Source organism: Dromiciops gliroides, chromosome 4 (assembly GCF_019393635.1).
Source record: "Dromiciops gliroides isolate mDroGli1 chromosome 4, mDroGli1.pri, whole genome shotgun sequence".
Classification (NCBI taxonomy): Eukaryota; Metazoa; Chordata; class Mammalia; order Microbiotheria; family Microbiotheriidae; genus Dromiciops; species Dromiciops gliroides.
Genome location: NC_057864.1, coordinates 392,406,842 through 392,420,616, shown reverse-complemented (window position 1 = coordinate 392,420,616; position 13,775 = coordinate 392,406,842). Strand labels below are relative to the sequence as shown.

The window sequence follows — 13,775 nt, the reverse complement described above, 5'->3', positions numbered from 1 at the left end:
TCAGGTACTCCTGACTCCAGGGCCAGTACTCTATCCACTGTGCCTCCTAGCTGCCCCTCAAGATAATCTTCCTAATGGAAAGATCTCAGTGTGTTACTAAAACAAACAAACCAAAAAAAAAAAACCCAAAAAACAAAACAAAAGCCCTTTAATGGCTCCCTTTTGTCTCTAGGATAAACTGTAAGCTCCTCAGCCTGACACTTAGAACATTTTACCTTTTAGTTCAAATCTACCTTCTCAGGCTGCTTTTCTATCCTATACTTTATCCTCCAGCCACACTGACCTACTCATTGTCCTCTGAACTCAATATTCTGTTCTCCTCCTCTGTACTTTAGCATAGGCTGTCCCTTAGGCCTTCAATGGACTCTTTCTTGGAGCCTTCATCCTCTTAGAGTCTTTTGCTTCTTTCTGCTCATGTACTGAAACACTTGGAGAAGCCTTTACTGTTCCCACCCAGTTGATATTGCTTTCTCCTCAAAATAACCTTTCTTTTATTTAACTATGGCCTAAATATAACCATATGGTAGAAGGTAGGCTCCATGAGAATAAGAATTGTTTTTCATTTTGTATCTTCCAGCATTCAGCACAGTACTTTGTACACAGTAAGCATGTGTTTCTTTAATTGACTTGTTCATTTTAATCTGTATTTGTGTCTTATTTGCCTGTAGGCTTCTTGAGATCCATAATTCTTTTAGCTAAACTTAGCATCTTCCCAACAGCTAATACAATCCATTGAACTTGAATGTATTGGGCATTCAATAAATGGGTGTTGTTAATAAATTATGGGCAGCTAGGTCATACAGATAGGGTACTGGGCCTGGAGTCAGGAAGATTCATCTTCCTGAGTTCAAATACAGGCTCAGACACTTATGAACAGTGTGACTTTGGGCAAGTTGCTTAACCTTGTTTACCTAGTTTTCTCTTCTGTCAAATGAGCTGGAGAAGGAAATGGCAAACATCTCTAGTATCTTTGTTAAGAAAACCCCAAATGGGGTCACAAAGAGTCAGGCACAACTGGAAAATAATTGAACAACAAATTAATAAATTGATTAATGAATTAAACTGTAGTAAAACCAAATTTATTCAAACTAATTAGAAGACATTTATTAATTACTGAAATGCCAAAATTATAAGACATGACATTTTGTTACTTCATGTGTACAAAACATTTAAAAATTTATTGTTATTTAGACGTTTTCAGTCATACCCAACTTTTCATGACCCCATTTGGGGTTTGATACCGAAGTGGTTTGCCATTTCCTTCTCCAGCTCATTTTACAGACAAGGAAACTGAGACAAACAAGGTTGTGACTTGCCCAGGGTCACATAGCTATTGAGAAAGCACTATATTAATCATAGCAAATGTCATTTCAGATGTCAGTGTTTATATTTCTTAGGAGAATAACATTTATGTCTTAGGCTGGGTTTGAACTCAGGTCTTCCTGACTCCAAACCTGGCCCTCTATCCATTGTACTACCTAGCTGCTCATTAAAAATAGTTTAGCCAATTATTACTGAACTTTAAGCAGCTTGATGTAATGGACAGGTAGAATGATTTGTAAATAGCATTATCGGTGTTATTTATTAGATGTTTCTGAAATATTTTGCATTATTCTCTTAAGAAGTATAAACATTGGGGCAGCTAGGTGGTGCAGTGGATAGAGCACTGGCCCTGGAGTCAGGAGGACCTGGGTTCAAATCCAGCCTCAGACACTTGGCACTTACTAGCTGTGTGACCCTGGGCAAGTCACTTAACCCCAATTGCCTCACCAAAAAAAAAAAAAAGTATAAACATCAGTCTCAAAAGTCATGCTTGCTTTATTGATTTGATTTATATAGTAAGTATCTTCTCTGTAGAAAACATAAAGGTAAACTCATATCTGTCCAAATAAGCAAAAGATGAATTGGTCCAGTTTTATTCTTGCCTATATTTCCCAAATAGTATTATTTATTAGAATGTCATTAAAATTACACATAAGATCAATGGATCATGGAATAGAGATGAAAGTGACTGTAGGGACTTTAAGGAAAATAGTTACCTGTTTTCTGTTGTGGTAGAGACCTATGGCTTTTGTTGATATACATGTGTTTGTTTTCCTATTGTGGGGATTATTATCACTGCTACCAATGAACTAAACATTTTGCATGAAATATTTTGACAACAAATGACAAGTTCTCATGCAGTATTTCTATATTTGGACAAAATAATTGAACACAACAGAATTGAAATGATAGTAATTAAGCAAAACAGAAACACAATAACATTTAATAATTTTTTTAAACTCTTGAAAGCTGATCATTGAGGGAGAAACGTGTTGTTCATTTGTTTTCTTGGCAAAAATACTAGAGTGGTTTGCCATTTATTCCTCCAGCTCATTTTTTATAGCTGAGGAAACTGAGGCAATCAGGATCACATAGCTATGAAGTCTCTGAGATCAGATTTGAACTCAGATCTTCCTGACTCCATGTCCAGTGCTCTATCAACTATACCACCAAGCTTCCCTGAGGGAGTAATTAGGTTTAAGGAAAGAAGAACAGGAAAGTAGATGGAGGTGTTTTTGAAGATTCTGAGGGTGAGTTTTGGTAGGATTGTGTTACCAGGTCTATTCTTATACTAACTAGTGGTGATTAAACCATTTTTATTGTTTTAATATCTTGAAAAGATGGGGCAGCTAGATGGCGCACTGGATAGAGCACCGGCCCTGGAGTCAGGAGTACCTGAGTTCAAATTCGGCCTCAGACACTTAACACTTACTAGCTGTGTGACCCTGGGCAAGTCACTTAACCTCAGCTGCCTCACTAAAAAAAAAAAAAAAGAAAAAGAAAAGGAGAGAGAAAAACAAAGAAAGGATAATTTTGGACAAGCTTTGGAAGAGAAATGGGAAGGAAATAAAGTTTTAAAATATGTGTTCAGATTAAAAAAAGATTGATAGAAATATAAATAACTGGTTATGAATTTAGAATAAAGAGGAAAATTTAAGAGCTAGATATGTATTAATACTACCCCTGGTTGGGATTGGGGCAGGGGTAATAAGTAACATTTATATAGTTAAAACTTGCAAAGATATTAAATATATTATTTCATTTGATCCTCACAACATACCTAAGAGGAAACTGAGGCTGTGATTGTGATTTATCCAGGGGCCACACAGCTAGGAAGATGTAGTATCTGACTGTCCCTTCAAAGCTGACAAGAAAATCATACGTTGAGTCTTGTAACTCAGAAAGTTCTTCTGCAGTTTTTTTCGTCACATATGAATTACAGTATTTTGGTATACAGGCAGTAATGTTCCCTTTCTTTTTGAAAAATGTCACTATCTAATTAAAACAATTATTATTAAATATTAATTGAGGAGATACATCAGAGGTCATCTACTCCTGAAGTATAAATGCCCTCCACAATGATCAGTGGATCACTGTCAGTATAAGAGGACATAAGCAGGTTGTTTTCCTGGGCTTAATTCTGTACCCAGTATTGTATACTTTCTCTCTGTCTCTGTCTCTGTCTCTGTCTCTGTCTCTGTCTCTGTCTCTGTCTCTGTCTCTGTCTCTCTCTGTCTCTCTCTCTCTCTGTGTCTCTATCACCACCTGTCTCTGTCTCTGTCTCTCTCTGTGTGTCTCTCACTGTCTCTCTCTCTCTCTCTTTCTATGTCTCTTTCTTTCCCTTTTCTCTCTCCTTTCCTCCCATACATACTCCTCCCTCTCCCTCTTTCCCTCCCCAAAGATGCTGTCATAAAGGAATTATTATTGTGGAATAAAACACACATGTTCAAGTTATCTCATTAATCTAACTGGTTGTAAAAAATACTTTCTTTAGAAAGTATGAAATGGTATTAAATGGGGAAAATATCCTGAATCCACAAAAATAAAATAAAATAAAGCTCCATGACAGAAAGTTCAGGATAGTTTCTGGGAAGGATAATTATAAAATAATTCTAAAATAGCATATAATGAAAATTCGTATAATCATAAAATAAAGTCCAAATATTCAAGGTAGATAATAGTAATATCATAGAAATGTTGTTGGATTTTTTTTTTCAAAAAGGCAAAATCAAGAGTAGAATGAAATAAAGGTAAGGATATATAAATTAGAATTAGACATGTAAACAAGCTCATCATACCAGTTACAATGTAAGACTGTGGCCCCACAAACTGTGCTCTGGAAAACTTAGAAAGTTTCATGGGGAGATTCATGTCAGGAAAGGTTACAAGAATTAAGGTTCTTCTGCCTGAAGAAAAGTGAAGGAAAACTTGACAATGTATTTGAGAGTATTTCTTATGCGAAGAATTATCTCTTTCATTTTCACTGAGATAATATAAAATGGATCTGAGATGTAGAATGGGAGATTCCAATTAGGTATATAGGAAAGAGTTGACTGAGTATTTGGGTTGTCAGACATTGAGTTGGATTACTAAAAGAGATTATAGAGCTGTCATTCTCTGGTTTTTTTTTTTAAATAATTTCATTCATTTGAAATGGTTTAAGAATGATCCTGCCTGATATGAAGAGATGGATTAGATGCCTATCAAGATCCCTTTTAGATTCATTGGGTCTGAAAACTTGTATCTTAGTAGGGAAGTGCATGTGTATTAGCCATGGTTTTTCACCGTGCAGCTACTCTCTCAACAGGGATGAGTTCAACCTGAAACTGACACTTCTTAGTAACCAGTGGCAGGGAGTCATTCGCAGGGCTCAGCAGAGAAGAGGGATCATTGATAGTCAGATTCGACAGTGGCAACGCTATCGGGAAATGGCAGAGAAGCTTCGTAAATGGTTGGTCGAAGTGTCCTATCAACCCGTGAGTGGATTGGGAAGTGTCCCTATATCATTACAACAAGCTAGGACATTATTTGATGAAGTACAGGTAAATGCAAAATGTTTTTTCCTATCACTCTCCTTCTCCCTCTACCTTGACCCTACATTTCCAGTATTTATTCCAGAATGCCTTTGGAATTAGGAAAGTTATAGTTCTCCATTGTCTAATATTGTAATGAAAACATATAATATTTCTTAAATTTCTGATAGCACTTTAGTTGTCCAGCTCGTTAGGAATTATCTTATTCCCTCTACATTATCATCACTTGTATATATCTATTCCCTCTCTTTGACTGTAAGCAACCTAAATGACAAAAATTATCTGCTTTTCAAATAATGACTGAATTGAATTGAAATGGTTCCTTGATTATGCAAAGCCTTAACTAATAATGATAATGATCAGATAAGATAGCAGCCTTTCCCATAGTCTACTGTCATGTACCAAGGATTCTGCTCAATTCAGAATGACTGTATCAGATTATAAACACAGGGAAAACTCATGGTGACAGTGTTTTCATTTAATATTTAAATATTAAAGAACAGGTAAAAGTGACCATAGCTTTTGACATCCCTCAGCTTTCTTCTTATCTTGACTCTTTTGCCTTCACCCAACAGAGAAAGCATTTCAGTTCACAGTCAACAACAAAACATTTAAAATATCTATTATATACAATGTTCTATATGAGGTGCTGGGAGACATTCTAAGATAAATATGACATGGTACCTGTACTCAAGGATCTTATATAAATAACTTCATGCATGTTGGTCAGATTTTCATTCCACTAAAATCCAAAGTCCTACACACAAGAAATAAAGATCTTCTTTCTTATTGTGAATTTACAACCCCTTTAAAGAAGAAAAAGAGTGAAACATTGAAAATGTTTTCTTTTCAGGTCAAAGAAAAAGTTCTCCTTAGACAACAAGGGAGTTACATTCTGACTGTGGAGGCTGGGAAGCAGCTGCTACTCTCTGCTGACAGTGGGGCTGAGGCAGTCCTCCAGTCTGAACTCATGGAAATCCAGGAGAGGTGGAAATCAGCCAGCGTCTGCCTTGAAGGACAGAAGAAAAAACTTGGCTTCCTGTTGAAAGTAAGTTGAGTTGCTCATCTAGAGAGAGAGAGCTTGACTTCTTAGTTTCTAAAGATCCTCTGTAACTGTGTCATTTTCCCCATTACTATATGAATAAGACAACTGAAGAGGAAACACAGTGTTAATGGACAAGAGACCTAGTCTTGGAAACAGGAAGAAAAGAATTTCAAGTTGCACCTCTGATTCCATACTGGCTTTGTGACCCTGGGCAAGTCACTTACACTCTGAGTAGCCCAGGCAACTGGGCTTCATTTTAGAGCAGGTACTGCTCAGCAATGGAAGGGGTTTCCTCATTGGGAATTGTTAACCTTCAAATTAAGGAAACAAGCAATATAGGAGAAATAAGGTCTTTAATCAGGGCAGAGAAACTATAGTTCCTGGTATGACAAAGCTCAGAAGCTAGGAATACCCAAAGATGGGAACAGAGGACAGGGTTTTTATGGGGTAACAGAATAGAAGGGAACTAAAAGATTGCTCCAGAGTCAAGTACAACTACTTGATGTAAATGAACAGAAACAATAGAACTGCTCCTAAGTTAAGTATAGATGCTACTAACTCTAAATAGAAACTACTTAATGTAGGTGGACCCTTTTTACATAATAACATAAAGTCCTGGGAGTAAGATGGGGAAACATTGAGAGGGGATATGTTGCTTGGGGGAAAGTCCATAATTCCATCAAGAGTCTGGAAATGACAAAGACAGTCAGCCCCAGGCAATTCATCTGACTGGGTAGGGGGACTGGGTGGGGAATCAGTCGGTTCTCTGTAAATTCTGTAGTTATCAGAATTCTCTTTGCCAATAAAATCACAGGTCAAATCCAAAATCTCTGGAAAAAAAAATCTGAAGCCCATTAATTACATAGTGCCTCATAGTGTTTCTAGCACCTAGTCCCCATCTACTCTGTATGTGTCTTATAAGCACTTAGCACAATGCCTGGCACATGGAAAGCACTTAATAAATGTTTATTGATTGATTCATATGCACACAGATAGTTATAGATTATATAGAGATCTTGCCTTCACAATTAGAATGTAAACTCTATGAGGGCAGGGATTTTTTTTAGGGGGGAGCAGGGCAATGGGAGTTAAGTGACTTGCCCAGGTTCACACAGCTAGTAAGTGTCAAGTGTCTGGGTTCAGATTTGAACTCAGGTACTCCTGAATCCAGGGCCAGTGCTTTATCCACTGCGCCACCTAGCTGCCCCAAGGGCAGGTATTATTTTTGCCCTTTTTTGTGTATCCTTATTTAGCACATGGTAAGCATTTAATAAATGCTTATTGACAGATTGATTTAGGACTTTAACACCGATTATCCCCCATATCTGAAATACTCTCCTTCCTCACCTCTACCTCTACCTACTGGGTTCCCTGGCTTTCTCTGGAGATCAGCTCAAAGTCCACCTTCTGTAGAAAGGCTTCCCAGATTGCCTCCTCCCCTCAGTCTCTTCCATTTGAGATCACCTTTCACTTATAGTGTATGTATATATCTGGGCGGGGGGGGGGGGGAGGAGATGATAGATAGATAGATAGATAGATAGAAAGATAGATAGATAGATAATATATTATAGATAAGTAGATAGATGGATAAATGGGTAGATGGATGGATAGATAGATGACAGATAAGTGGATAGATAGATGATTGATAGATGATAGATAAGTGGATAGATAAGTAGAGAGATGGATAAATGGGTAGATGGATGGATAGATGATAGATAAGTAGAGAGATGGATTGATGGATAAATAGATAATAGATAGATACATAGATATTTGCATGTTATCTTCTCCTTAGAGATTATTGAGGTCAGTGTTAAGTCAAGGCAGCAAAAATATACTAAGCACGTACTCTGTACTAGGTGCTGTGCTAAGTACTCAGAATACAAAGATCACCCCCCCAAAAAAAAAAAATTTCTTCTCTCAAGGACCTAATTGTATACTAGGGAAGGCAACATGCAAATAACTGTGTATGAACAAGAAGTGTGTGTTGTGATATATGTGTGTATGTATGTGTGAAATACACACATGATGTATGTTTATATGTGTTATGAATATACATTACATGTCTTGTGTATATATCTTATATGGCATATATCGTGTTTATATGTATATACTTATATACATACACGTGTATGTATACACATATACATATATATATGTATATGAGACAAATTTGACATAATCTCCAGAAGAAGGCACTGGAATTAAAAGAGTTTGAGAAAGACTTATTGCAGAAGGTGGAATTATATCTGAAATTTGAAGTGAGGGAAGTCAGGACATAGTAGGAATGAGGGTATTCCAGGCATGAGGACCAGCCAGTAAAAAAATTCATGGAATTGGCCAATGGAGTGTCTCTGGCAAGAAACAGCAAGGAAACCAATGTCACTGGATTGCAGGGTTAAATGGACAGAAGTAAACTGAAAAATAGAAATGAACCAAGTTATGAAGGGCTTTAAAAGACAAACAGAGGAATTTATATCTAATACTAAAGTTAATAGGGAGCTACTGAAGTTTATTAGATAGTGGGGTGATATGGTTAGACCTGTGCTTTAAGAAGATCAGTTTGACATCTGAGTGGAGAATGGAGAGATTTAAGATGAGATTAGACAACAGACTTTAGTGAGAGCCTACATCAGTGTGGTGTCAGGGTCATAGGAGAGAATGGGGCATACACTACAGATTTCACTACGGTAACTGTTTTTGCCTTTCTTTGTAATCTCAAGTGTTTAGCACAGTGCCCGGTGCATGGTAATTGTTTAATAAGTGTTTATTGACTGGCTGGCATGCCACCTACATTATGCATTAGCAAAATCTACTTTCCTAGACTAGAGCAATAAGGAAAGAAAGCCATGGATAGAAAAGACATAGATTTATCACCATTTGCTTCTTATGCTTCTGGAATAAATCAGATAACAAAAAGTATAAATAGTACCCTCCCATCTTATATGAAATTATGTAGATGTATATTATTTATTCTATTAACATTTAGAAAAATAAAACTTTAGATCAGGAAAAATGTCAAGCATATGTATGTACATATATTTGTATATATGAGACATACATATATATGATTATAGGATTATTATTACCAGTTATAATCCAGTGCTTAAATGTGAATTTTCTCTTCTTTCATATATGTCTTCTATAAATATTGCATTTTCTAGAGCAGTTTTTACTTTGGTATACCAATTAGCTTGTGAGCAGATTAAAAAGATCTTTAGGACCTATTAACAAGCCTGAACATTTTGATGACATGATTCACCCCCACTTCTCCTTATGCTGCTCCACTATTTGATGATTTATGTGACACATCCAATTAGCTGGAGGACTTCAGCCCACAGCAAGAATTCACTTATACATTATATAAGGGGAAGATTTCTGGTAGCAGATTCATGGAAAATGGAATTCCTATTTAACTCGTGAGAGTGTATTTAATATATATTTTTTTAATTTTGTGGGGCAATGGGGGTTAAGTGACTTGCCCAAGATCACACAGCTAGTAAGTGTCAAGTGTCTGAAGCTGGATTTGAACTCAGGTCCTCCTGAATCCAGGGCCGGTGCTCTATCCACTGCGCCACCTAGCTGCCCCCGAGTGTATTTAATCTTGCATCAAATTTTCATTATTGATGATGATATTGATGATGATGGTGCTGAGGTAACATTTGTGAAGTCACATTTTAATGTTGTCTTCCATACCACAGACATACAAAATAATCCCAATATATGTTTAGCTTTTTGGTTGTTGCTACTTCTAAAGAAATGTCCATAAAATTAGTTCAGTGAATACGCAGTGCAGAAAATGGACTCACTGTAGATTAAAAAACTGAATCACATGTTCACCTTTCTAAGTCTCTGTTCCGATTAAGTGGAATAAGAAGCTAATACACTGCTTTAATACTAGGCAAAAAATATTTACTCTAGGAAGATTTCAGCTTACATAAACTAGGTTAATTTCTTTGAGAATTTATTTTTAAAATATGGAAATATGTATATATGTAAGTGTATGTATGTATAAGATTTTGCTGTAAATATGCATATATAAGTATAAATATGTAAAATATATAGCATGTATACATGTGTGCATGGGTACATACACACATATAATTTTGTAAACATACGTGAACACATAAGTACATGCACATATGTAAAACATGCATGAACTATGTGTAGCCTATATGTGTGTTTATAAAATTTTATGTGTACATCTATGTAGGCTACATGTATTTACATGAACATATATACATATATTTACATATACACATATATAAATTCATGATCAGAAGAAGGATTATTGTTGTTGTCATCATTTCCATCCACCCTTGAGCATGTTGCATTAATTTATCTTTATTACCTGTAATCAGGCTTGAAGATATTTAGACAAGAGTGATTTTCTATAAAGTAGGGAGAAACAAGGGTGTAAGGCACTGGGTATGGGAAGCAAGTGAAGGATTTTGAAGTAGTGAATGAGAATTTTGGATGCAGTACACAATTCTTTAGGAGACCTCCAGAGAGTCCATATTTACCATCAGGTAAGTCATCAGGTTCAGAAGTTGAACAGAGAACTGTGTCTGCACTCTACTGCATCTGTGCTCTGGTGGCATATATCCTTCACTCTCCTTTGCAATCTTATCAAAGTGGTTTTGTTTGTTTTTTGTTTTTTGAGTGGAACAATGAGGGTTAAGTGACTTGCCCGGGGTCACACAGCTAGTAAGGGTCAAGTGTCTGAGGCCACATTTGAACTCAGGTCCTCCTGAATTCAGGACCAGTGTTTTATCCACAGCGCCACCCAGCCACCCCTCCTTTAAAATCTTAATATTACATTTTAAGATGTAGCACAAACTTTAGTGAGAATTTTTTTTCCAAACTAATTTTTGAAAGATTTATTAGACTGTTTTGTTTTAATTGTTCTTAACTCCAAGTTCCCACTGGGAGACTTCATGTAGCTTCTTCTTCCTTCTGTTTAGGACTGGGAAAAATGTGAAAAGGGAATAGCTGATTCCCTGGAGAAATTAAGAGCCTTCAAAAAAAAGCTTGCCCAGCAATTGCCAGATCACCATGATGAGCTCCACGCAGAGCAAATGCGTTGCAAGGTAACCTTTGAACTTTCATCTCTACAGTAATAATGAAATTGAAAGCATAATCAATATCTCATATTCATGGATTTCTTTAGGGTTTTTAAAGTGCTTCCCTTACAAGACTATAAAGTAGGTGATGAAAGCATTACTCCTTTCCTTTTCCAGATAAAGAAACTGAGACTCAAAGAAGTTAATAACTTGTCCAAGGCCCCACAGTTAGTCAGTACTAGGGTTTGAATTCTAGCCCATTTCTCTTGAGTTCCATTTGAGTGTTCTTTTCACTACTTGCTTCTTCTTTGTAAATTTTTTCCAAAGTTATGCCTTCTCTGCCTACTACTTTTCCCCTCCTATCCCACATTGAGAAAAAATATGCGCACACTTCTCAAAATTGCATGTCAGTCTTACATAGGGCCATCCTAATTTTCTCATATCATTCCAATTATAATATTGGTGTTGCCAAAGTGAGCACCTTGCTTCTAATAATAAAAATAAATGTCGACATCTATCTACAAGTTGCTGTTACATTACATAAAGGCAGTTATTATAGGGAGAACTATATGTATCTGATTTATGGCAACTGGTGAAATTATACCCTTTCTGCACTTAAAGAATACAAAAATGAATCTTAAGGATTCATATAGATGTATATTTAAACTCAGAATGTGAGCATAAAAGGAGAATTATGAACATAATTACTTTAAACGGTTTGATTATAAGGAAAGGCGAGTTTAAGGAAATGTATCTTCTAATCTGTCATAATTGTTAACAAACTGGGGGATTGCCAAATCAAGAAATTCTACAGATATTTGCCTTCTGAGGAACACACCCTAGCTCCTGGTTTCTATTAGTTGTCTTGTGGAAACTTAGTAGATGATATCCTGTATGTTACATATATTAAGAATTTTTGAAGGCAGATGGCATTTTCTAGTTCCTAGGGCCAAAACATTAACAGATTATAATCAGCACCTTAAATTGTACTTGGAAACAAATCAAGTAACTGATACAGACTACTCCCTAATGTGCTCCTGAAATTAACATCATTGAGCAGCCATTACTATATCAATGGATATACATTTTACTAGAAAGGAAGAAAACACTCATTTTATTTAGTGCCTGGCAGTGTGTGTGTGTGTGTGTGTGTGTGTGTGTGTGTGTGTGTGTGTGTAATCTCGTTGGATCCTTAAAGCAATCCTGTGAGGTAGGTGCTATCACTATCCCCATTTTAGAATTGAGGAAACTGAGGCAGACAGAAGTTATATGGCTTGCTCAGAGTCACACGGTCATAAATGTGTGAGGCTGGATTTCCAGTCTCCAGGCCCAATTTTCTATCTTCTATGACAATTCGGTACCTACAGTAGAAATGTAACAACTCTTGAAGTTCCTTCTAATCTGACTCCATTATTTGGCAGTTGAGTAAAGTGACCATCAAAGTAGGAAAGTGAGTTGTTTAGGGTCACACAACCATTCAGTGAGAGACAGAATTAGAAAATTTTTTTTGGAAAAACTACAATTATGAAATTTGTTAATGTGAGTCAGCTCTAACATGTCCTAACTTATTGCCTTGCATATAGCAGGTGTTCAGTAAATATTAGTGAAATCAAATTGAATCCAATTTCCTAGCCTTCATCCTCTTAGCCCCAGACATCAGGATATTGACAGAAGATATACATGGGTGGATTCCATAATCTTTTTTTGTTTGTTTGTTTGTTTGTTTGTTTAAGTGAGGCAATTGGGGTTAAGAGACTTGCCCAGGGTCACACAGCTAGTAAATGTTAAGTGTCTGAGGCCGAATTTGAACTCAGGTACTCCTGACTCCAGGGCCGGTGCTCTATCCACTGCACCACCTAACTGCCCCCCATAATCTTTTAAAGTCAAAAATGTTATTCATTCATCCAGCTGGCCCAGCAAATAGAGCACTGGTCTTGGAGTCAGAAAGACCCAGATTCAAATATGGTTTCAGATCCTTGCCAATTGTGTGACCCTGGGCTGTTCACTAACCTCATGGCTTCACTTTGTTCATCTTTAAAACAGAGATAATAATGGCACCTACTTCTTGCAGATCTTTTAAGGATCAAATGAGATAACATATAAAGATAATTTCAAACCTTAAAAAGCCATATAAATATTGTTGTTGTTGTTGTTCTTCTTCTTCTTCTTGGAGATATACTGAAATTTGAAGCATAAGACAAATAATAGTTTGGACAGATGTCTTTTTTTGAAACCAAAAATAATATACATTTTATTTAAATATTTTAATGAAAAACATAGAATGTAAACAGCTTCATAAACATAAACTTAGGCTCTTAATACTCATATAAACACTTTTTAAATCTTATATAAATAGTTCTAGGATATTACAATTCAAAAAATATGAAGAGGGAATTGGAATTTTAACAAATCTCTACAGTATACAACAATCAACTTTTATAAACCTTCTAGGAAATCTTAATAGAAGCATGTTCACCACAGTTTGTAGGCCATATGTTAATCCTGAATTCCTGTTATTGATTATTTAGAAAAAATTGATAAAACAAGCCTATATAATAATAATTTACATTCAAAAAATCTGTGAGGTTGTTGTTATGAATATAACGGGATATGAAAGTAATGCTTCAGAGGTGACAAAAAGATTTCTTAGCAGTATCACAAGAGATGATGGTTAATAGGCTCAATCAGTTTCACCATCTTCCTGCCAAGTTGGTATACCTAAAATCTACTCCTTTACTTCCTTTAGAAAGTATAAAGTTCATCTTTACTATTTAAAATAATTGAAAACCTTTTCATTTTAGATAGTAATCCTTA

General features: G+C 36.0%; 1 protein-coding gene and 1 non-coding gene across 2 annotated transcripts in view; one reads left to right on the top strand and one right to left on the bottom strand.

Moving 5' to 3' along the window:
* Positions 1-13,775, top strand: part of SYNE1 (spectrin repeat containing nuclear envelope protein 1) — a 583,464-nt gene that overhangs the window by 492,868 nt on the left and 76,821 nt on the right. Inside the window, 3 exon segments of the mRNA XM_044001388.1 lie at positions 4,631-4,865; positions 5,710-5,904; positions 10,863-10,988. Coding sequence (XP_043857323.1) covers positions 4,631-4,865; positions 5,710-5,904; positions 10,863-10,988 — 556 coding nt within the window.
* LOC122727057 lies at positions 11,338-11,442 on the bottom strand. The gene has a single exon (XR_006353025.1). It is a non-coding gene; the product is annotated as a U6 spliceosomal RNA (small nuclear RNA).